The 25687-nt window shown below is 36.9% G+C and overlaps 1 protein-coding gene across 4 annotated transcripts in view; it reads right to left on the reverse strand.

Annotated features, from left to right (window-relative positions):
• Positions 1 to 25687, reverse strand: part of RIC8B (RIC8 guanine nucleotide exchange factor B) — a 108837-nt gene that overhangs the window by 61727 nt on the left and 21423 nt on the right. For all 4 annotated transcript variants that reach the window (XR_002771640.1, XM_003783277.3, XM_003783276.3 and 1 more), the window contains exon 3: positions 7026 to 7634. Coding sequence is in view for 3 of the 4 variants with exons in the window: in XM_003783277.3 (XP_003783325.1) it covers positions 7026 to 7634 (609 nt within the window). In the remaining variant the exon portion in view is untranslated. The remainder of the gene's footprint in view (positions 1 to 7025; positions 7635 to 25687) is intronic.

Genomic DNA, 25687 nt, shown 5'->3' on the forward strand with positions numbered 1-25687 from the left:
TCTCTTGTCTTCCAGATTTTAAGTAATTAAGAAGACACATGAAATTAGATAATTATGACAGAGAACCTGGATATGCCATACTTCAGGAAGGCTCCAACTACTTCTAAAGCTATTTTAAAATTTTGAAAATTAATATATAATTGATTTTAAGTCCATATAAAGTGAAATACAAATGCTATCTGGTAAGTATCCAGCTATATAATATGAAAAATAGACACACATGGCTGGGTACTTTCTGGATAGCCCTCATGCTTCCACAAATTATATACATACGTCCAATGTTCATATATGTAACTTACATAGCCATTCTCATAAAATCTAACAAATAATTAGGGCACATTTTCACTATTCAAAATGCACATCACCACTGTGTGTAGATTTGGAAGAGATGAAGGCCTCAATGGCATAGAGACAAAAAAAGCAGTATAGTTGGGATCAGACTATGGAAGTGTAGATTATGATTTTCAATAAGTCAAACAGTTTCACTGAGCCTCAGTTTCCCCATAAGTATCTATACAAACATGAGGTTCTGTCACGCCTATTTTTCTATTGAGTTGACTATTTTTATAGGTCTGTAGGACTTTTTTAATGTATTCTGAATAGAGTCATTTACTGTATGTATGTATTACCAATATCTTCTCCCACTTGGTGGCTTGCCTTGTTACTTTATTCTTTTAATTAACTCATTTTAATGAAGGTAAGTTGTCAGTTTTTTCCTTTATGGTTGGTACAATTCTTAACTTGTCCTATTATGAGAAATCTTTGCCTATTTAAGAAATAGTTGAGTTGTCTAAGATAAAGTCATATAAACAATCTTCCATAAGTTTTATAATTTTACCTTGCATATTTAACATTAACTGCCATGTGAGTTATGAACTACGTTTCAAGTTTTCACATTACTTTTTATATTACTAATTTTCAAGTTTTTATATTACTTTTTAACTGATGTGTGTTTTAGGATCATTTTGTTTTCAAAGTTTTTATTCTATTTTCATGATAAAACATCGTGGACCCAAGGAAAAATATTCTTTTCTGTGTGGCAATGTGTTAAGTCTCTTACCTATCTTGAATATTTTGTGTATGGTATAAGTTAGGGACCCAAATTCATTTTTTCCCCATATGGCTATACAATTGGTCCAACCCCATTTGTTAAAAGCCTATCCTTTCATTACTGTACATCAATGTTACCTTATCATAAGCTGACTATATATGTGCAAGTTTATTTATAGAATCTTTATTCTATTCTATTAGCTTATGTCTCAATAAATATTTGTTGAACGAGTTCTATCATTTGCAAAGTCTTATTTAATAAAGGTTAAAGTGGATACTGTTTCCTACTGTTGGTTATTCTGCTGTGTGACTTTCCATAAGTAATCTAAACTCTCTGATCTTGTGTCCTCATGTATCAAATGGGGCTAAAGTTCCCATCTCACAAAGATGTACTATGACTGCTTTTTATAAAACATTATTCAAACACAGCTTATATAACCACTTTACTTGTTTCATGATTTAGTTTTGATATCTTTAGGCATCGATATTCTTTCCTCTAAAATGATACCACCTTCAAAGGCTGAGAAGGAAAAGTGGTCCCTAAGGACAAAGGTGGGAAAAACAAGCAAACAGGCTTGGTTGTGACAGTAGAAATTAAAAATATGAGATAACATTAAAAGTGACATAAAAACTCAGGGAATTCTTTGGTATTTCTTTAAACAGCCTTTGCTTTTTTGTGTGTGCGACAGGTTATCACTCTGTCAATTGAGCTAGAGAGCAGTGGCAACATCATAATTCACTACAACCTCAAACTCTTGAGCTCAAACGATCCTCCTACCTCAGACTTCTGAGTATCTGGAACTAGAGGTATGCACTAGTTCCAGGCCAAATTAGGCCTGGCTAATTTGTTCATTTTTTATAGAACTGGGTTTAACTATGTTTCTCAGGCTGGTCATAGCCTTCACCTCTCAATTATAGATTCCACTATTATACTACTGCCTTTTCCTCCTGTGCAAACTGTGGAAGATTTCACTTTTATTTGGTATCAATTTTCTCATACTTTTTCATATAAAACTTTAGCCTATCTAATCAATGCTTAAGAGAAAGCTCAAAGATTTAGAACACATGGTGTTTGAAGATGCTGTGTGTTGCTGAGGTGATTCCTTTTTTAATTTATATAGAATAGCAAATAATAGAAGCAAATAATCTTTGGGGTTTTTTGTTTTATTTTTTTGAGGCAGAGTTTTACTTTGTCGCCCTCAGCATTGTGTTGTGGTGTCATAGCTCACAGCAACTTCAAACTCTGGGCTCAAGTGATCCTCTTGCCTCAGCCTCATAAGTAGCTAGGACTATGTGTGCCCAACACAATACCCGGCTTTTTTTTTAGAGACAAAGTCTTGCTCTTGCTCAGGCTGATCTTGAACTCCTAAACTCAGGCAATCCACCTGCCTCGGCCCCTCCCAGAGTGCTAGGATTATAGGCGTGAGCTACCGTGCCCAACCTCATCTTTGTTTATGTATCTAGTTTCCCTAGCAGACTATTAGTTCTTTGAGGACAGTGATATTTTACCCTGCATTTCATGTGCCTAATGTAGAAACTGGTACAAACGGGTGACCAAAAGATATGTTGAAAAATGATTAAGCAAGAGAACACTGAGTATCTTGAAGTTTTATTTTTATTTAATTAATATCCTATTCTTTTTTTTCTTTTAACATTTCCTTCAAAATCTCTAAAATAATCATGGAACCAACGTCTTCTGTTACAACGTGACATTTACAAGCATTCACTATTGTATTCCATTCAAATTGCATCCTCTGACTACTCAGCTACTTGTACTTCTTTGCACTTGCTTGTCTGGCTAAAACACGTCTGCTGGTATTTTACTTTCTTATTATGTTGCATTGATTATCTGGGAAGCACTGGAGAAGGAAATGTGTGCTAAGGAAGAGATCCCTAGCATAACATGCTGTCCTCCATCAACAGAGAGATTTAGGACAATGTTAAAGCAGAAGAAAGACAGGACCATTTCAACTAACTTTTCTAGAATGAACTTTATAACCTGCTAAAGGAATCAACCAACTGACCTTTTTAAACATACCATCTTTACAAAAAGGAGACAGAGAGCAAGAGTGGCAGAGAAAAAAAGATTGATTCCACACATAGAAATAAGGCTAGCTACATTTCCCATTAACTGAAAAGAAATCGCCAAACTAATCTGCTAATGGCATCAGCAGCAGGCAGGAACTAAGCACTGAAGCATGAATCTACAATGAATCTAAATGGCACTAATTTGCTAAACCTCAAGAAAAACCTAGTCATTAATTTTCTGTTTTTGGTGAACTGTAAATGAAAGCAGTCATAAAAATACCTACCAAAACAGTTAAGATGCAAACCAAGTGTCTGTATTTTCTAAACTGTCAAGCTGTGAAATAGGCAAATATTTTAAAAAGTAAAATGCCCAGGGTTTGGAAAGGTATAAATCAGCACTATTTTTCTGAAGGTCAATTTGGAAATATATTCCAAAAATCTTTAAAATTTTGAAACCCTCTAGCCCACCATTTTGGGGAGTGTATCTACAGAAGTTTTGTAAGAGAATTCACTGTATCAGTACTCAAAATAGCAAGCAATTGCAAATAACTTAAGTGCTTCCAAAAGAGGGATTTGTTTTGGCAGTTAAAGACAAAACTGTCAGTTAAAGACTGACAAAACTTTCCTTACGAAGAAATTCTCATAAATATTATGTTTATGAATATTCTTTATTCTCATAGGTCTTTTTATACTTCTGAGTATTCTTTCATAAGGATTTACTGCCTTTAACAAATAGGAGATAGAAGGGAATTGTCAAAAAAAATTTTTTTTTTGGTTGCAGAACCCTTTTTCTCCCCCAAATGAAATCTAAATTACAATAACATTATTTTTACAGCTAGATTTTTCTGTGAAATTTTTCATATCTCTTTATTTCAGACGGTGCTTTAAAGTACTGATAACTCTTTAGGGGTTTGCCCAAATGAAATTAAATCTCTTTTGAATGACAAACACGGAGATACTAAAATCTAGGCAAATGAACTCTTAGCAGCAAGTTTCTCTGCACACTGATTAAAGACTTTCTTTACACTAAGCTGTTGGTACTTTACTAAAAAGTACTCTAAGCTCTGATTTCTGTGTCTTTTCATATGCCGTTCAATTTCAATGAAATGTTCACTTTCCCATTCTTCATGTGGTAAATCCTCTTCAGTCTTCAGATCTCAGAGGAGACTTTCAGAAGTCTTCTTTGACTACACTAAGTATTCCCAGTCACTGTACCATCTCTCTCCTAGCACATAACACAATTTGAATTATACTGGGTGGCCATAAAGTTCGTGTGCAATTTGAAATTGCACTGCGCACAAACTGTATGCCCACCCTATGTGTCTGTTTACTAATTTATTACCTATCTCACCTACAAAATTGAAGTTTCATACCAATATATTTCACAATACCCAGTATAATATCTAGCAGTTGCCTACAAATGTTCACTGAATTGAGTGAATGACTAAACTTTGATAAAAGTTGAATTTGGAAACTCAGGATCTCTAGGATTAACACCTAGAGAATTAGTTCATACTTATCCACAGTACAGGACCTTGTGAAAAGAATTAAAGAAGTATACATTTCTGCTGAGTTTTAGTTGTGCTATTCTTCTGAATTACATTTCTATAGTCTCATGTTTTAGAAACCATAGAACCATCTTTAGATAAGATCCAATAATATTCACTCATCCATTCATTATCTGTCACACTCCCCTTAGTATCGTACTATGGTGTCATAGTTCACAGGAACCTCAAAGACATTCTTGTCTACACGGGTTGGCAAAAATCCTATTTTTAATACTGTTTACATCTCTGAAAACTTCAATAATAGGCCCAGGGTCATATTAACTATGTACATTTTGTAATGGCTATATGAACTGATCTAGGACTCCTAATCAGTACTAGATCTGAAATACTCTAGGATTACTGATTTTTTTGTTGTGTGTCTGATACAGGATAAATATTCCATAACACAATGAATATTTGTTACCTTAACATTTCCTAAAGGTTCTTTTAGCCCTAATATTACTTGTAACTGAAGCCCATTAATGAGAGCTAATCTCAACTTACTGGTATTTATTACCTGTTATCCAGTACATATACTAGATATGTGGAGCCACTCAATTTTAAACCTTTTTTGTCAGGAATCTGAATAGTGTGAGCTACTATTTTGACCATAATTTAAATAACAGGGCTTATAACAGTGACAAACCAACAGTCTCAGAGGAGCTCTTGCAACTAAATGAAAAACATACAAACATCAAAACAAACAGCATAAGAAAAATAACCATAGAAGGTACCAAATAAACATAGAGACATAACATTTTAAATACTTCCAAATATTTGGTTTCAAAGCTTAAATGGAGCATGTGGGCTTTCCACATCTTTTTCTGCCAAGTCTCAGGAAACACTGACCATACTAATCATCTAAAACAGCTGTTAGGACTGATCTTCAAATATTTGGTTTCAAAATACAGATCTATTTGCACTCTAAAACTCAGATGTCTGCATACTCCCACTATAGCACTGCACTGAGATAATCCTTTTAAAGTAGGCTGCTGGCAAAAACAGATCTTTATTTATGGGTGAGAACTGTTTGAGATGGACACAGTAAAATGTTAGCCTAAATCTTAAAGTCCATGTCCATTGTCAGAAAAGATAATTTGCTCTGATACCCAACAGCCCCACCTTTTTTATAGGCAGGAACTAAATTTCACTAGTTATTTAAGTTAAAAAGAGAGAGTAAATGTGAAATGTTATGATTCTAGAAGGAAGGAAAAGAGTTTACATCCACTGCACTTAAAATTGTTAACTTCCTTAAATGAAGTTTCTTGTTCAGCTTGTTGTTCTTGTGGATCCTAACTCAAATATAAACTGTCAAATCTGCCTCACTTTAGATTGCTGGGAAGGTCTAAGCTGCAAAAAAGGATTGTCAAATAGAAATAAGTCAAGTGGTTTAAAATAGCCTTCCCCACCCTTGGGTGTATTTATGCTTGTTTTCTAGGACTTGTGTATGAGCACAGACACCAGCTATAGTACCACACTCTGACAGTTACCTACACCCTAAGAGGACTGGATAACATGCAGACACAGCATCATTTACTCTTCTGAGCAGACATTAATTCGGACTGATCAATTTCAATTCGTTTGATTTACCTTAAGATGGCAACCACTGAAGATGCTAATACCTTTAATCAACTACATTGTTTTGTTTCCCTTCAAATCTTGTCATTTAAACTTTGTCCCCGAAAAGAGGCACTCTTAAGAGACAAGTGATAGTGCAACTCAGAAAACTAACTATATTTGACATCATACAAAATAGTAATTCATCTTTTTTTTTGAGACAGAGTCTCACTTTCTTGTCCCTGGCAGAGTGCCATGGTGTCAAAGCTCACAGCAACCTCAAACTCTTGGGCTCAAGCAATCCTCTTGCCTCAGCCTCCCAAGTAGCCGGGACTACAGGCAACTGCCACAATGCTCAGTTTTGTTTTTTTTTTTTTTAGAGACAGGGTCTCATTCTTGCTCAGGTTGGTCTCAAACTCATGAGTTCAAGAAATCTACCTGCTTCAGCCTCCCAGAGTGCTGGGATCTTGGGTGTGAGCCATCATGCCCAGCCCTAGTAGTTCATCTTCACTGTATTCTTTTGTAGGTGCTTGATATACAAGCTACAAATACGGTAGAAAGAATAAGACTTGTAAAAGCTAAGAAATGAAAACTCTTTCATAAAACTGATTAATGGAGGAATTGGGAACCATTTTTTTTTTTTTTTTGTGGTTTTTGGCCTGGGCTGGGTTTGAACCTGCCACCTCCAGCATATGGGGATGGCACCCTACTCCTTTGAGCCTCAGGTGCTGCCTGGACCTGGGAACTTTATCCATTTCCCAACTTAGTATTTTTCCTTTGCAGGTAGCTCTATGGATAACTCAAACCAATTAAATTCTAGATAGATAAGGATATTCTTCTTACCTCTTTATGCACCTTCCAACTGTCTACTGTCACATTGAAGAGAGCTTTGAGGGCCTCAATGGCACAGTCTGTCTCCTGAGGTGAGAGAGGAGGTCCATTATGGTCTATGGCCGATTCATACTCATCGGTCCACTTGATGCTAAAGGCACTTTCCAAAATCTGGGTTAGCAGCGGTAGTCCCTGGAGCTCATAGCGCAATTGTGACCTGATGTCAGTGTGTAAAAGTGACAGGACGAAGAGCAAGCGCAAGTCAAAGCACTTAATGTCATTGATAAACTTCCGGTCCTTGCACTTTCTCAGGAGGTTACAGAGCTTTGCAGCAAGATTAAGTTCCAGGCTGAGCTGCTGTGCCATCTGACTGTTAAACACTATGTTACACAGACATTTTAATGACTCCACAATAACCGGGAACTCTGACACCTTCTCCAAAGACTCATCCGACTCAGTTAGCTTGGCTAGTCGCAGCAGTATCTGCATATTTTCCTTAGTTGTTACAGGAACTAAAATCTTTTTGTCTCTGGAGAGAATGCGGAGTACTTCCAGGCAGGACACTTGACATGTTGTTGGGACATCCTTTACAAGGACTTTAAATATACCTTCGCAGAGTTTCTGAAAAACAAGAACAAGTATGCAAAAATCATTATTTAGCTCACATGATTTAAAACAGAATGTGTCTCATTAATTTATTTAACAACAACTAAGAATCTGGTTAGAAAAGTTTTTATTTTTTTGTAAATCACAGAATGTTTAGAACTGAAAGAGACCTTAAATTTCATGTACTTCTTTCACTTCATAGATATGGAAATTGAGGCCCAGAGAGGTTAAATTACTTGCACTGGGGCAGAGTGAATTAGTGGTACAATTACTACAGGTGTCTTACTTACCAGTCTAGAATAAAATCACTTACTCTATTCTAATTTCACATGTCTTACACAACTCGGTTCTCAATGGTTTTTTAACATCAGACTATAATATCAGGATGGAAGGCAATCAGTCTGAATCATAGCTGTTCCCTTTTCAAGATTAACACCTAGAGAATTAGTTCATACTTATCCACAGTACAGGACCTTGTGAAAAGAATTAAAGAAGTATACATTTCTGCTGAGTTTTAGTTGTGCTATTCTTCTGAATTACATTTCTATAGTCTCATGTTTTAGAAACCATAGAACCATCTTTAGATAAGATCCAATAATATTCACTCATCCATTCATTATCTGTCACACTCCCCTTAGTATCGTACTATGGTGTTATAGTTCACAAGAACCTCAAACTCCTCGGCTCAAGTGATCTTCTCGCCCCAGCCTTTCAAGTAGCTGGGACTACAGGCACCCACCACAACGCCTGGCTATTTTTAGAGATGAAGTCTTGCTCTTGCTCAGGCTAGTCTTGAACTCCTAAGCTCAAGCAATCCACCTACCTTGGCCTCTCAGAGTGCTATAATTACAGGCATGAGCCACTGCACTTAGCTCTAAGATCCAATAATAAGTTTCTCTGCAGTAACTTAAAAGAAAAACTTATGCTGACAAACTAGTACAAATAAAATTCTAAGTGTTGAGTTCCAAATAGAGTTCAGCTAGCATGCATTACTCCTTGAGCCAACTGCAAAATGTTGACCCTTCTAGGCAAATTGCTAAAAAGTATTGTCACTGGGTAGATAATTACTGAAAAGCCCCTCTTTCTCTGGGTAGCCCTGTGGCAGGACACGTGGCTTGGGAAACTACCTTATGGGGGCAAGACATGATTGTAAGAGGGTCTTTACCTAACAAATGCAATCAGTGTAACCTGGTTCCTTGTACCCTCAATGAATCCCCAACAATAAAAAAAAAAAAAAAAGGAAAGACTCTTAGCCCCCTTTTGTTCTCTTGGTATAGGACACAGATTGCACCAATATATGTGGCAGTCCTGGTTCTAAATCTTGCTATTAATGTCTGAGAAACAATTATTTCAGGATGAACCTAAATGTCTTGTATTTTTTAAAAGTAATTATTTATATATTATTTCCAAATTTAAAAATCACGGATAATTCCCTCAAAATTCGATGTCAGCTTTCTTTTCTATAGAGTACACGTCTGGGTCTCTCAAACTTACCCTCATATGCAGATCAAGCAAGTATAACCATTCCATTGCTGAGCATTTCACTATTCCATTATATTTTATAAAAACAATAATAACAACTGTGACCAAAGTAAGATTCTACAAAGTTTCTATCATCCTACCTTCAGACTTTACCTCTTTAAAAAGAAGCTAACTTTGGTCAAGCACTGTTATCTTGGCAGGAATTTCAGGCTACGTGTACCTTCCCAGTACATCCTAGTCATATAGCTATGGAAATGTCAATTTTAAATGTGCAGTCATCCCATGGTATCCATGGGGGATTAGTTCCAAGACCCCTGTAGATACCAAATTCCACAGATGCTCAAGACCCTGATAAAAAATGTAGTATTTGCATATAACCTACACACAATTGTCATACTTTAAATCATCTCTAGATTATTTATAATACCTAATACAATATAAATGCTGTGTAAATATTTGTTACACTATATTGTTTAGGGAGTAATGATAAAAAACATCCATACATGGTCAGTACAGATGCAACCATCCATTTCTTTTCCCCCAAGTTTTTCAATCTGCAGTTTGTAGAGAAACCAACATACAGAGGGACAACTGCACTATGTACTTTAAATAGAAGTGGGAAGGAATTTTATCTGACATGTCAAAAAATTTGCATAACAATGTCAACTCTATCCCTGCCACACTTTATAACTAGAAGGAACTTTATGTTTCAGTATCTTTGTTAAAGCATTTAAAAAAATGAATGTAGTTTGAAAAAGGGAGAAGTATAATTTGCCTATTGTTAAACATATATAATTGTAGCAAGGAAAATTTTCTTCAATTTGAGACTTCACATCCAAGATAAACAAAATATATTTTACATACTACTTCATATGTATTATATTCCCAGCAGTGGAGTTAGATCCCCTTTGTTCCCATATAATTTTATTCAAGAAGGAAATCATCTACCTTTTTATTTAAGTTAAGAAATATGTAATAAGTCCAGGCTCACATCTATAATGCTAGCACTCTGGGAGGCTGAGACAGGCAGATTGCTTGAGCTCAGGAGTTCAAGACCAGCCTGAGCAAGAGCAAGATCCCATAGAAAAATAGGATCAAAAATAGAAAAACTAGCCAGGTGCAGTGGTGGGCACCTGTAGTACCAGCTACTTAGAAGGCTGAGGCAAGAAGATTGCTCAAGCTCAAGAGTTTGAGGTTGCTGTGAGCTATGAAGCCATAGGACTTTATTTAAGACAACAAAAATTAAAAAAAAATTTAAAAAGGAATAAATAAGGCATTACAAAATACTATGTATGTGAATTTCAGTTTCTTACATATCTAATAGTACACAAAATCTTTACCTCCTTCCTTTCTAAACCAAAACAACAGCAATAAAAAAATAATAATTAAAAAAATCGATGAGCTATATGGTCCCTTTCTTCCTAAACTTCAGACTCAATAAAGAGAAAGAGCAGAGCATGAACACAAATTGGAATAACCAGGGCTATATATAAGCCAAATGGACTGGGAAACTCTGGGACCTAACAAGAGCATGAAAGAGATTAGAGGTGCCTACAAGATTCATAGTTAAAAACCACTTCATCTAAAAGCCTGTTAGCCATCAAAGATGAGAGTTCTTGTTTTAAAGCACATTTTCATAGCTATTCTCACTATAGATCTACTTCATATAATGACTGTTGGGTAGTTTTCTGCTATAATGTCTCTTGAAAAGGAATATCAATATTGGACAATAACTGCCTTTCATTTGGTTACAATTTACTAGAATTTTTTAATAATCAAAAACACATAAAATATAATTAAAAAATGGATATTTAATGTACCTCATGGTTTAGTCAATGTAAACATTTCTAATCAAATGTTATAAAAAACAAATAATGTATCACATTTGGAGGAATCAAAAAAGTTACACTTTCAAATGCACATCAGCAAGACAACTGAAGAGGATGAATTCTTTTCTTTTTCTAACCAGGTCTGGGTTTGAACCCCCCACCTGCGGCATATAGGGCTGGCACTCTACTCCTCTGAGCCACAGGCATCACCCTGGGATGAATTCTTTACGATGTGAGTGCATGTGCTGCTTCCATGTTCCAAAGGCACTCTTATATTTCCCCTTTCTTTTGCTCCAATAGTATTTTTCTGCCCTGCTCTTCTGAAACATATTCCATAGCTCTCTGTTGTTCACAGACTGCTGCCAAAACAAGTTCTTTCTTATTGCTGTCTCTGTCATACACACACATATAGACCTTTTCTTCTTCAGGTTCCAAACTGATTCCCAGTCCCTGTGATATGTCCTGAGCTCTCCCTCTGCTGTTCCTTCAGTACGGCATATGGGCTGCTGCCATATCCCCCCAGGGACTGCCAAAAAGTTTTTAGTAGTTCACTCCCAAACCGAAACTCTAGAGTAGACTATAGCAATGGGTCTCAGATTTCAACATGCATTGTAATTGTCTAATGGGCTCATTAAAATACATTATTATACGGCATCCCCAGTTTCTGATTCAGTCAGTCTAGGATGAGGTTCCAGAACTGAGACTTTTAATAAGTTCTAGTTGATGTTCTTCCTGGTCCAGAAGTTATACTCTGAACTGAACTACAGTTAACAATGGATTGACATAATTTGGATGTTAGGGATAAGGGTTAACTCAGAATAACTGACCCAGTGAATAAAGAAAAGCAGGCAACTGAGTATAGACAAATAGGCAGAGTTAAAAGCCATTAGCACAAACATCTTAATTTAATGCTTTTTGCTAAAGATGTATACAGGTGGTAGGAACAAGAATGAGATGTTATATCTAGATACATTCATTTCTTAACTTAAACTTTAAAAACTACTACATTACTTGAAATGTAAAATAAACTCCTGGGCTTGACATCTGTTCAATATATCGTAAACTCTAGCATCAGAGCAGTGTGGTGATTAAGAGCAGGAATTCTATTTGAACAGCTTGCATTTAAATCTTGGCTCTTTTACTTAATGGTCTGTCAAGTGATAAATGTTCAGTACAGATTATCAATTATACTATATTATCACAAAATCTTTAGCCTGGCATTTAAGGTCCCTCAACCTGCTTTGAGTCCTTTTTCATACTATTCCTATCAAAACTTCCTCTTTAGCCACATCCCTTTCCAAACTATCTCACATTGAGCTTATTTTCTTAGCACCTCCCCTCTATAAGTATTAGTCTTTCTCTGTCTATTTACTTTTAACCATTATCCAAAGCTAAGCTTAAAATCCACTTTCTTTTTTTTTTTTTTGAGACAGACCCTCAAGCTGAGCCCCTGGGTAGAGTGCCGTGGCATTACAGCTCACAGCAACCTCCAACTCCTGGGCTCAGGCGAGTCTCCTGCCTCAGCCTCCCAAGTAGCTGGGACCACAGGCGCCCGTCACAATGCCTGGCTATTTTTTGGTTGCAGCCATTATTGTTCTTTGGCAGGTCCAGGCTGGATTCCAACCCGCCACCTTAGGTGTATGTGGCTGGCGCCTTAGCCGCTTGAGCCACAGGCGCCGAGCCTAAAATCCACTTTCAATGTAAAAATTTTCCTACTACTTCAGCACCAACACTCCTCCTTTCCAAGGAATACCCAAACCACAAATTTGTAACCATCACTTGGTGCTTAGCACACTCATCCTATTAGTTTTTCTATGAGTTTGTCTTAACTACTAAGAGCTCTCTAAAGGCAGAAAGACATCTTTTTTCATGTGAGAAGAAAATGCACTACAGTGACTTTTGAATCAGGAAGACTTGGGGTTTGTTTGTATTTTTGAAACAGAGTGATAGGCTCGGTGTGGTGGCTCATGCCTGGAATCCTAGCACTCTGGGAGGCCGAGGCTGGAGGACTGCTGGAGCTCACAGGTTTGAGATCAGGCTGAGGCCAGAGAATCACTTGAGTTTGAAGTTGCTGTGAGCTGTGATACCACAGCACACTACCAAGGGCAACAAAGTGAGACTCTGTCTCAAAGGACAGGACAGGAGAAAGAAAGAAAGGAAAGGAAGGAAGGAAGGAAGGAAAGGAAGGAAGGGGAAAGGAAGAAAGAAAGAGAAACAAAGTGTTGTTCTGTCATCCAGGCTAGAGTGCAGTGATATTATCACAGTCCTTACAACCTTAAAGTCTTGGGCTCAAACAATCCTCCTGCCTCAGAGGCAAAGTCTCTCTTTGTCTCTTTGGGTAGAATGCTATGGCATAGCTCACTACAACCTTAAACTCTTGGGCTCAAGTGATCCCCTTGCCTCTGTCTCCTGAGTAGCTGGGACTACAGGCACCTACCACAACACTGAGCTCGTTTTTTAGAGGTGGGGTCTCACTCTTGCTCAGGCTGGTCTCAAACTCATGAGCTTAGGCAATCCACCCACCTTGGCCTCCCTGAGTGCTAGGTTTACAGGCATGAGCCACCGAGCCTGGCCTTCTTTTATTATTTTTTATTGGCTATTTCCTGTAAATATTTTCCATCCATGGTTGGTTTAATCCACGGATGGAGAACCTGTGGATACAGAGGGCTGACTCTATACTTATCTAAGAGTTTAATGGTTAGGCATTGTGGTGGAAATTAATAGTCGTCCACAAAAATTCACTCTCCCCTTCTCATATTGTTAACAGAATTGTGACAAAGCCTATGACTGCTTAGCTAGAGTACATTCCCCAGTTGTTCTGCACAGCCATATGACTAAGCTCTTGCCAATGGAATGTGTGCAAACATGTGCTATGGCATTTTTTGAGGGGCAGGTTTGAGTCTTTCAGACAGTGGGTATGACTTCTCCATTGTCTTGTTCCCTTCTACAGACCAGAACCTAGAAGTAGTAGCCCAGTCTGGGTTAATTTAGTGTTCAGATGGTGAAGTATGACTTGACAATTTGAAAGAAAATCAGGTCCCCGAATAAATTCACCTCAGTGTTATTTATTTGAGAAGGTAATAAACAACTATATTCCTTAAACTGCTTCTATTTACCCTTTGTTGCAACAGTTTACCTTTAACCTAAATAGAATCACCTTTGAGATATGATGTCCTAGGCGGCATCTGTGGCTGAATGAGTAGGGCACTGGCCCCATATACCCAGTGTAGCAGGTTCGAGCCCGGCCCAGGCCAAACTGCAACCAAAAAATAGCCAGGTGTTGTGGCGGGTGCCTGTAGTCTCAGCTACTTGGGAGGCTGAGGCAAGAGAATTGCCTAAGCCCAGGAGCTGGAGGTTGCTGTGAGCTGTGACGCCACAGCACTCTACTGAGGGCGACAAAGTGAAACTCTGTCTCTAACAAAGACAAAAAGGAAAGAAATATGGTGTCCTATCAATGCCTCATATAGAATCTCAATTGTGCCATCAACCCATAAATAACGGATATTTATTTATTTTTTCCAGTTTTTGGCCGGGGCTGGGTTTAAACCCGCCACCTCTGGTATATGGGGCTGGTGCCCTACTCTTTTAAGACACAGGCGCCGCCCCAATAACAGATATTTATTTTACCTCAATGACTAAGCAATTATTCTCTATGTCTAATATCAGGAGTTAGGCCACTTTGGCCTGGTTGTGCCATGGCTAGTTTTTATATTCATCTGTTCATCTATTCAGCCATCCAATAAGAATTCACCCAGGTGGTTGAGCACGGTGGCTCACAGCTGTAATCCTAGCACTCTGGAAGGCCAAGGTGGGTGGACTGCTCGAACTCAGGAGTTTGCAACCAGCTTAAGCAATAGCAGGACCCCATCTCTAAAAGATAGCTAGGTTTTGTGGCGAGCACCTACAGTCCCAGCTACTCAGGAGGCTGAGGCAAGAAGATCACGCCAGCCCAGGAGTTTGAGGTTGCTGTGAGCTATGAAGCCATGGCACTCTACACAGGGAGACAAAGTGAGACTCTGCCTCAAAAAAAAAAAAAAAGAATTCACCCAAGTACCTATTCAATAAATCCAAGGCAATGTAGGGAGACGACGGTAAGTTCCACAGGAACTTAAAATTGAATGGAGGAAAATTATAAAGAGGGCAGCACCTGTGGCTCAGTGAGTAGGGCACTGGCCCCATATACTGAGAGTGGCGAGTTCAAACCTAGCCCAGGCCAAACTGCAGCAAAAAACAGCCAGGTGTTGTGGCAGGCACCTGCAGTCCCAGCTACTTGGGAAGCTGAAGCAATAGAATCGCCTAAGCCCAGAAGTTGGAGTTGCAGTGAGCTGTGACACCACAGCACTTTACTGAGGATGATAAAGTGAGACTCTGTCTCTTAAAAAAAAAAAAAGGAATGAAAAGAAAATTATAAAGAAACACAAGCATATTAATATGGTAAGTGCTATGATAGATCTAAGCAAGAATTCTCAGTCTCTGAATTACTGATATCTTAGACTAGATAATTCTTTGTTTGGGGTACTATAGGGCAATTAATAGCTCCTACCCCCACTTGATGCCAATAACACCCCCACAATCCAGTCACGGCAATGAAAAATGTATCTAGAAATTGCCAAATGTTTCCTGGGGAGCAAAATCAACCCTTCTCCCATCATGAGGACCCCTGATCTAAATATAAAATACCAGAATAATACAAATCCAATCCAATCCAATCTTATCGGAGGGAATCAAACTGATCTGGGAAAAAATTTCCTAAGGAAGTATCATCTAAGATAACCTCTGAAATATGCAGGTTCAATTTCCATTCAGTCCTTCAATAAATATTTTGAGTGCCTGCTATATATCTTAGGCATTACAGTGGTAACCAAAGATATAATTCTGGTGTTACGAAGATCACAGTAAAATGGGGACAATAGATAAAAAAACAAATTAAAAAGTTACATTTTAAGGGAAATGAATATACTGGAAAAAGGATCAACTTTAGATAGAGTGATATTCAAGCCAAGTTCTGATAATGAGAAGCTGCTAAATGTGCAGAGTAGAAGAAAGAGCAGTACAGGCAAAGCCAGGTGTATTTAAGATCCTAAAGGCCAGTGTGGGTGGTTAGTGGTAGGGGGCTGTGAGATGAAATTGAAGAGTAAATCGGGGTGCATCAAGTGGAGTCATGGTAAGATTAGACATGACTTTAAGAGCTATGAAAAATCTCTAAAGGATCCTTATTCATCAGTGAAATATGTCTGTAATTTCCCAGCCTCAAGCTGTCACCCTGGGTAGAGTGCCATGGCATCACAGCTCACAGCAACCTCCAACTCCTGGGCTCAAGCGAGTCTCCTGCCTCCATCTCCCAAGTAGCTGGGATTACAGGCACCCACCACAACGCCTGGCTAATTTTTGGTTGCAGCTGTCACTGTTGTTTGGCAGGTCCAGGCTGCATTCGAACCCGCCAGCTCAGGTGTATGTAGCTGGCGCCTTAGCTGCTTGAGCCACAGGCACCCAGCCTATAATAATATATTTTTTCTAATTTTACTATCAGGGGTATCCAGACTAAGTAGAATGATTTTGAAGTATTTCTATTTCTACTGTCTATAAGACTTGGCGTGATCTGGGGGGTTTTTTGGGGGTTTTTTTAGAAATTATTTTTTACTTTTATTTATATATATTAGTCGGTTTTTTTAGACTTTGGTAAAAACATAAGGAAAAACAATTTGTTTGCTATTTGTATTTTGTCTTGTGTATTCTGTAACAAACAAGTAGTAAATGATTATGTATTCCAAAAAAAAATTGCACAGCTCTTGTTAAAGCTATATTGATAGGTACTTTCTATTTTGGTTACTGATATAATGCTATCTTTCTTTTTCTAATATTATTTTGTAATTTTTTTATATAGGAATATAATTGATTTTGTATAGTTATTCTGAAATTAGCTACATTGCTGAATTTTTCTATTGTTTTTGGTAACTTGCAAGTAACTTGGTAACTTGGAAGCAATGAAATTGGTATTTTTTTTACAAACTATTGGGATTTTGAAGTTATCATAACTGTACTAGTTAGGATCTTCAACTTTACTAGGAGTGGTGGTAATAAGTACACTTATCTCATAATTGATTTGTAGATAGTTTTTGTTTCCTCATAAAATTGATATATTTGTCCCAATGTTATCTTCAATGATTATGTCAATATTTGCCTATAGTTGATGTTCTGTAAATATTCATGGAATAAAGGAGCCTGAAATAAAAAAAATCTCTAAAGGAGTTTATTCCAAGGAGAGACATAACCCAATTAAAATATGTTTTAAAAATCACCCTGGCTATGTGGAAAATGGATTGAGAGCAAAGATAGCTTCAATTAGAATGATAGTAGTGCAGAGAGAGAGAGAAATAGATAACTATGACACATATTTTAGAGGAAAAAACAATGGGACTTGTTTATGAGCATGTCTTCAAAGCACTGTGTGTTATAGCATATTACATCCCAACATTCAAAAGGTTATTAAAACTCTTGCGTTTAATTCCCACCTGCCATTTACTTCAGTTGTATGACTTTGAATTGGTCCAATTTCCTTATCTGTAAAGTATGTATAATAATACCTAATTCATATAAAGCTGTAGGGGTAATAAAATGAGATGATGTACATTTGCAGCCCTAGAATAAACAATAGGACTTGTCTATGAGGCTTAAGCCAACATAGAATCATTTACTGAGAAGGGAATAACTGAGGGAAAAACAGGTTTTGGAAAAAATCTTATAAGGTAACATTAAATTTGAGAAGACTATAGGGCGTCAAATAGGAAGTTGAATCTACGTAGGTACCTGGAGTGCTAAGCAGCCATCAGGGCTATGCTTTCTACATGAATAAGGGTATTTCAAATTATAGAAAAGGATGTCATTGCCTTAAGAAAAACAGAGAGAGAAAAAAGGGACTAGAGCCCTGAAAACTGGGAAGAAACTAAGAAACTGATAAAGGAGGTTAAGAGGTTGATACAAGAGGAAATTTAAGACTGTGGTGTTCCGGAAGACAGGGCAAGAGAAAGTATTTTCTGGAGGGAATGGTTCACTCTTTCAAATGCAGACAAAAGATTAAACAGAGTAAGCGCGTGGGAATGCTAGATCACCACTGGACTGATAAAAGTAGTTTCTGAAGAGTACATGAGAGGTGAGAGAGAAAAGTCTATACCTTTTAAGACAAGTGGCTATAAGGGAAGCAAAAAAATGAGATGGCAGTAAGAGGGAATTTAAGGTCAAGAGAAGCTATTTTTCTTTTTCTTTTTGTTTTTTTAAAAGAGAAGATATACTAGTCCATGTCTGTATGATGAGAGGAATGAAGAGTATGGAATTAATCCAGAGGGAAATGGGTAACTTATTAAAGAGTATTAAACAGGAAAATGACATTAGATTTGTACTTTGGAAACATCACTCTGATGTTAATGTGGAAAATGGATAAGAAAAGAGGGCAGGGCCAGAAGCAAGGCTGTTGCAGAAATTCCAATGAGTGATGATGTAGGTCTCAATGAAGGCAGCATTAAGAAATTGGGAAAAGTAAAGAGAAAGAGATTTTAAGGAAGTAGAATTGACTGAATGATTTGTCAAGAATGAAGCAGCAGCAAGAAACCTCCCAGGTTTTTAACGTGGATAACCTCACTGAGAGGGATTCACTTTCTAAAACTGGCAACACAGAGAAAGGGGCTGTTGCCTGGTAAATATTTCTCCTTAACTGTCCCACAAATGATACCTCAAATAAAACACATCCAAATTCTTTAAGTAGGAAGTTCTAAACCTTAAACTACTTCTTGTCACAATGTCCTTGATTCAAGTACAATAACCTACTCTCTAAAAGCAGATCCACTGTGCCTTTCTCATGTTATTTTTTGTACTTTGTCTTCCCAACTCCTGAGTTTCCTAAATCATTCCTATCTTCAAAACAAATGCTATCTTTGTCATCACTCACAGTAGGAAGTAATCTCCACTTCTAAATCCAGAGTACTTAATCTGTATCTCTTTTTTCGTACTCAACACCTCTGACCTTGAATTATACTGACAGAGACTTATTTTTCTTATCGGCTTTGGTGGGGTAGGATTCATCTATTTTCTCATACAAAGATGGTGTCTATCTAATACGGTGAATACTTATATACACACATACTAAATGTGACGTCTTCAAAGCACTGTGTGCTATAGCATATTACATCCCAACATTCAAAAGTTTATTAAAACTCTTGAGTTTAATCCCCAGCTGCCATTTACTTCAGTTGTATGACTTTGAATTGGTCCACTTCGTCAATTTCCTTGTCTGTGAAGTATGTATAATAATACCTAATTCATATAAAGCTGTAGGGGGAATAAAATGAGATGATGTACATTTGCAGCCCTAGAATTAAGTAATCAATAAATGTTATCATTGTAACTACAATGACTGTGGATATATTATCATATACTTTAGTAAGTAAGGTATAATAGAGAATATGAATTACAGTCAAACAGACATGATTTTGCTATATATTACTTGCAAGATCTGGGCAAGTTATTTGATTTCTCTGGTTTATTGCTATTACTTACAAATGGACAATATTGTTTTATTAAATGAGATGATGCTAAACAGTAAGAGCTAAAATGTTACATTTCCAAGAATAAGACCTATCATTAAAGACTTCAACCAACAGCAATATTTTGGAGGCGGCTTATTTTTCTGATTGAAATAAGTATACACCTTTCAAGACAAGTGGCTATAAGGGAAGCAGAGAAATGAGATGGCAGTAAGAAGGAATGTATAAGTGACATAGTTTTATCTCTGACATTAGTGATTACCAAAAGGATTTACTGAGCTGAGAGTTTCAGAAATCTTTATTATTAGTTGGAGAAATTCAGGTAAAGGTTAACAGATTTAGAATTAAAATGGGCCAATAATTGAACAAGCTGAAATGAAAACTACAAAAATGACTAATATTTTATCTGTAAGAAACATGAAAATCCAACAACTTTCCAGTTAAAATGGAAAAAAAGAAAGGGTACACACACAGTACAGACACTGAGTTCCACTTAGCAGTAATTCTAGGATAACTACCATTCAGAAAAGAATTGAAGAGCCAAACACGAGTGTAATTTCCAGAAAAACAAAGGGCCATAGTGATCATTTATTATTAACAAACACTAGCAGTGCAAAAGATTCTATAAAAAATGAGTTTTTGTGGGCATGTAAGTTTGGAAAACTTGTAAGACATATTAAAAACATTAAAGGTCTTCAGATATACAATGGAAAAGAAAACTGCCTAATTTTTAAAAGACTAATATTTCCTTAATTTATCTGACCACAGAACCCTTTTAAAAAATAATACTTAACATATTTAGGACAAGGTGATATCTTTTTCATTTTACAAATATGAAAATTGTTTCCCAGAGAGGCTAAATGATTTGCTTAAGGTAGCACAGAAAATTATAATGAGAAAGGCGATTCAAATTCGTATCTGATCCTCAGTCCTACTCTCTTTTCATTCTACTGGTATCTAATGATATGTAAGAAATAAAGCAAAAATGAGTGTTCCTAATATTAAAAGCAGTACTGAGTTAAACTAGACCTGTGAAGGAAAATACTGAGGATGAATTTTTTTTCTCTTTAAATAACAGACCTAAGTCCTTAAACATGGTTCTACAGTTTTCTTTTTATAAATATTTCTGTTCTATTGTAGCTATAGTGAAATACCTTACTGTCTACCACTTTCTCTTTAATAAGAATAGACACCCTCTCTTCTGCTTTTTTATACATTATGACTACAGTGTTAGCCACATGCTTGAAATATACTCCCACTAGAATCAACCGGTAGGCCTATAGTAATAAGATAGAACCTTGTTCCTAAAATAGACTATGCACATTCATCTGGGAGATGTGGCCCAGTGCCAGGGATACTTAAAGTGACAGGATAATCTTGGTACATTTTCTTGAACCACCATTTTACTAAAAGATTTGAGGGAGTTATTTTTACACGAAAATAAATGAATACATTATAAATCACAATACAAAAGTCACTTGAATTTTAAGATAAAAAATGAGATGTCAAAGGACTTTTTGCAGTTAAGACAGGCTTCCTTGGATGTTTCCCTGGCCTCTCAAGGTTATGTCTATACTCTTCTCTGTTACTGAATATATATTTCACAGGGATCTAATTTTAGTTAACTAGAGCTAAAGGTGAGCCACCTAAATCTGATAGTTCTGAACTTTTGCCCTCTGTATACAGCATATGTGTATCCATGTGGGAAAGATAGAGAAAGCACAGGTAATATATGTGGCAAGACAAGGGATATTAAATTCTAAAATAAGCTTACTGTACTTCAAAGTTGGAACAGAAGACAGATCTATTAAAAACTATATTTTACAAAAGTACTAAATAGTTAATGACTTATAGTCAGAATTTTAAAATGTGCTTTTAAGCAAAAGAGAGAATTCTGGGGATCAAATCTGGAATTCTTTACATATCCTAAAGAGAAGATTTGCAAAATACTCATGCAGCTGGGTCCATGTATATTTAGCTTAATATTACATATATATATATATATACACACACACACACACACACCCCCCTTTTTGAGGTTTTCCTACTTGTAGTATGGGAGAAAATGGTTAATTCTCACTTTTGATTTAAGGATAGCGTCTCTACAAATGAGGTACACTTTTCAGTAATACAATCCTTTTTTTTCTTTGGAGACAGAATTTTATTATGTCACCCTCGGTAGAGTGCTATAGCATCACAGCTCACAGCAACCTCTAACTCTTGGGCTTACACTTCTCTTGACTAAGCATACCGAGTAGCTGGGACTACAAAATGCCCAGCTATTTTTTGGTTGCAGTTGTCATTGTTGTTTTAGCTGGCTGGGACCGGGTTCAAACTTGCCAGCCTCTGGTGTATGTGGTCGGTATCCTATGCACTGAGCTACAGGGTGCTGCCCCACTAATACAATCCTTAATGCTATATTCTATATCATGGTGATGTGCCAAAATAAATAAATAAATAAACCAAACAAACAAACAAACAAAAACTTAGAGATTTCTAAGTAACAGTAATTAAATAAATTTGGCTCAAGTTTCTTTGCTAATTAGCAATCCTGAGAAAGACATGGTTATATCATCATCATTAATGATGGAAAAGTCAGCTTTTAAAAAAACCCTTTAAAGTCAGTTCTATAAAACCTGGCCCGGTGCCCGTAGCACAGTGGTTATGGCGCCAGCCATACACACTGAGGGTGATGAGTTTGAACCCGGCCCAGGCCAGCTAGACAGTAGAGCTGACAGCTGCAACCAAACAATACCCACGCATGGCAGGCACCTCTAGTCCCAGCTACTTGGGAGGCTGAGGCAAGAGAATTGCTTAAGTCCAAGAGTTTGAGGATGCTGTGAGCTGTGATGCTACAGCACTCTACCAAGGGTGACATAGTGAGACTATCTAAAAAAAAAAAAAAAAAGTCTATGAAACCAATCAGCTACCCTTTCTAAAGGCAGAAATCAGTATGTCAAAACTTTTTCTTTTCAAACACTGAACTAGCCAACTCAGCTTCTCTTACTCCCTAAGAGTCTTTCTTTTTTAGAAAGCCCTTGTCTCCACTACCATCGTGAAATGTATTTTAGTCTTTCAAGTTAATTAATACAGTGGCAAATACAGAAGTATCTTCATTTGTTTCAAATTAGAATTTGCCAAATGTGAGAACATTAACTTGTTTTAATTTTTAGTGAGTTCTCAGCATAAGCTGTAGTTTGATTATGTACTATACTAACAAAGCTGGAAGATGGATACTGTCAAAACACATTTTTCTTATCTTGGTAGGTGATACAAATCCTGGTCCCACAGCTATTCCTTTGACTTTTTCAATGTACCAAGGTCTTTTCTATATACAGTCTCTCTGGAGTTTCCTTACTTTGTTTTCAGTGCCATCTACAACACACAACTACCCACTCTCAATTAGTTCACCTACCTTTTTGAATCTCTGGTTCTCAGCTCTACAAGCCCAGGAATATATAAAAGATAGTCAGGGACTGTGATGGTAAACTGATGTATGTAATGAATGTCTGTGCCCTCCTACCCCTAAATTCAAATATATAAGTCCTAACCCCAAATGTGATGATGGCATTTGGAGATGTGACTTTGGGAAGGTAATTAGGGTTAGAGGAAGTGATGAGGGTGAGGCCCTGGTCAGGGTGAATTAGTGCCCTTATAAGAGACATCAAAGAGCTTGCTAGTTTTTTCTCCATATAAATGCACAGAAAGAGGTCATGTGAGCACACACTGAGATGGAAGCCACCCACCAGCTAAGAGGCCTTGATAGCACGTTAGTGTTAGACCCAGCCCTCAGAACTATGAAAAATAAATTCTGTTCTTTAAACCACCCAGTCTGTGGTATTTTATTACAACAACCTGAGCGGACTAACACAGCTGAGAAGAGGAATGAGAAGGAAGTTGTTTCAATGATAATTGTGTCATTTTAGAGATTTTCAAAAGGAGATCACACAAGTGACATAGGAACACACAAGTGACACAGCAGAAAAAGCAAAGAAACAAAATGATTTGGTTCTAGTCCCTAATTCTACTATTTTCTGAACTTGGATCTAACCAATTAATTCAATCTCTCTGAAATTAAATTTCCTCATCTATAAAATAGAAATCAATCCAACACATAGGCTTTTGGTAATTGTTTAGTATAGACAACATCCAAGAGAACATATTATTAAGTGTAAGGCATCTTATACGTTACTTAATTGAAATAGTACAATTGAAGTAAAGAAAGTACCTGAATTCAAACACTAGCTCTGCCCCTGTGGCTATGTAATTAATCTTGGGCAAATTTCTTGAAATCACTGGAGCCTCATTTTCTTCACTCTAAAAATAGGGCTAATAACCAGGGATTACAAATATGAAATAAGATGATACATTAAAAACCTCTACCATAGTGCTTGGGGTAGAGGAGGAGGCTGGTAACATTACATCATAAAGATAGTCAAATAAACAAATAGATATAAAACATTTAAGAGGCACACACTACACAGGCAAAATATGGCTAGGAAGGTTTTTATCTGTTTCCTTTTTAATGATAAACACTGAAGAAAGGGAAATGGTGATGTTATAAAAACAAAACTGCAATTTTATATTAATTCTAGATTCTATAATGTCTTTTTAGATCCGATAGTGTCCATTACTGAGTACTTATGTACACATCCACTATACAGGTACCCAACTGAAAATGTTCCCAATTTAAAATTCAAGTGGAGTAAATTATTCAAGAGAAATATAGTCTAATTAAGTGACAAGATGTCAATTTTAAGTCAGTGATCTATAAAAGAAAATAACTCAAGTAGTTTATCATATTGGTGAGATTAAACATATGTAAGGTAAGAAATGCTAAATTTCAACACATAACAATTTAAGCTGTGTGTTAAAGAACTAAAGAAATAAACTATAGGGAATTTAGCCAGAGAAAGCTTCTTGATAAATGTGTTGGGCAGTCAGTGGAGGAAAAAAATACAGTGGCAGAAAAAAGGAAGATAAGTCAAATGACAGACAACATGAACAGAAGCAGAGAGGAATACACATGTGTTACCCAGGAGAATCAACCACAGCAGACACAGAGTTCATGTAAATAAAAGCTTTCTAATAACTAGGAGTTATCTTTTAAAAAGCATTGTGGCTGCTGTAAGTATTCCATAACTCAAAGTATTCAGGGTGTACTGACTCTTAGTACAGCATACCTAGGAAGGAATCTTGTAGTAGAAGATATTATGGGTCCCTTACTACACTGAGTTCCTTGAGGATAAGCCCTGCAAAGATGATCACTGAAGACAGTAAGGGAGACATAAGGAGGCCAAGGCAGGTGGATTGCTCGAGTTCATAAATTCAAAACCAGCCAAGAGTGAGACCCCATCTCAAAAAATAGCTGGGCATTGTGGCGGGAGCCTGTAGTCCCAGCTGCTTGGGAGGCTGAGACAAGAGAATCACTTGAGCCCAGGAGTTTGACGTTGCTGCGAGCTGTGATGCCACAGTACTCTACCATGGCGCAATAAGATGAGAGACTCTTGTCTCAAAAAAAAAAAAAAGGACGTCATTTTGAGTTCTGGTAGTTCCATTTGTTAACTGTGACCTTAGGTAAGTAGTCAACCTCTCTGTTTTTCATCTATAAATAGAGGAGTTGGGAACACTGGAAATGTCTGGTCAGCTAAAGACTCTCAGGTCCCTAAGAGTTTTCCACTACTCAAAGATGTACAAATTCTCCATTTTCCTGAGCATATAATCAAAATTTGTAAGGAAGAAATGAGATAATTGCCAAGGAAAAGAAACTTCACATTTTTGGCAAAAAACAAAACAAAAAAACATCAATCTGAAACATCTAAAAAAATCTCCAAATATGTCTAAGTCCAATAGGTCAAGTACTGTACTGCTCAAGAGAAAAGCTAATGTGGGTATCTTCACTAGTTACCCCATTCAGTTACTCATACTGGGAAACATGCTCTTCTATTTCCCGTCAACGCTGATAATTAGTTCAACATCAAAACTTTGTTTATAATCTGCATCAAATCTTAAATTTTGGATGCTTAAAATCAGAAAATGAATAGAATCATTCATAAGCTACACAACAGATCAATGCAATTATTATTATTATTATTTTTAGACGGAGCCTCAAGCTATCCCCCTGGGTAGAGTGCTATGGCATCACAGCTCACAGCAACCTCCAACTCTTGGGCTCAACCGAGTCTCCTGCCTCAGCCTCCCAAGTAGCTGGGACTACAGG

The sequence above is a fragment of the Otolemur garnettii genome, unplaced genomic scaffold (assembly GCF_000181295.1).
Source record: "Otolemur garnettii isolate 467f Iridium unplaced genomic scaffold, OtoGar3 scaffold00007, whole genome shotgun sequence".
NCBI lineage: Eukaryota > Metazoa > Chordata > Mammalia > Primates > Galagidae > Otolemur > Otolemur garnettii.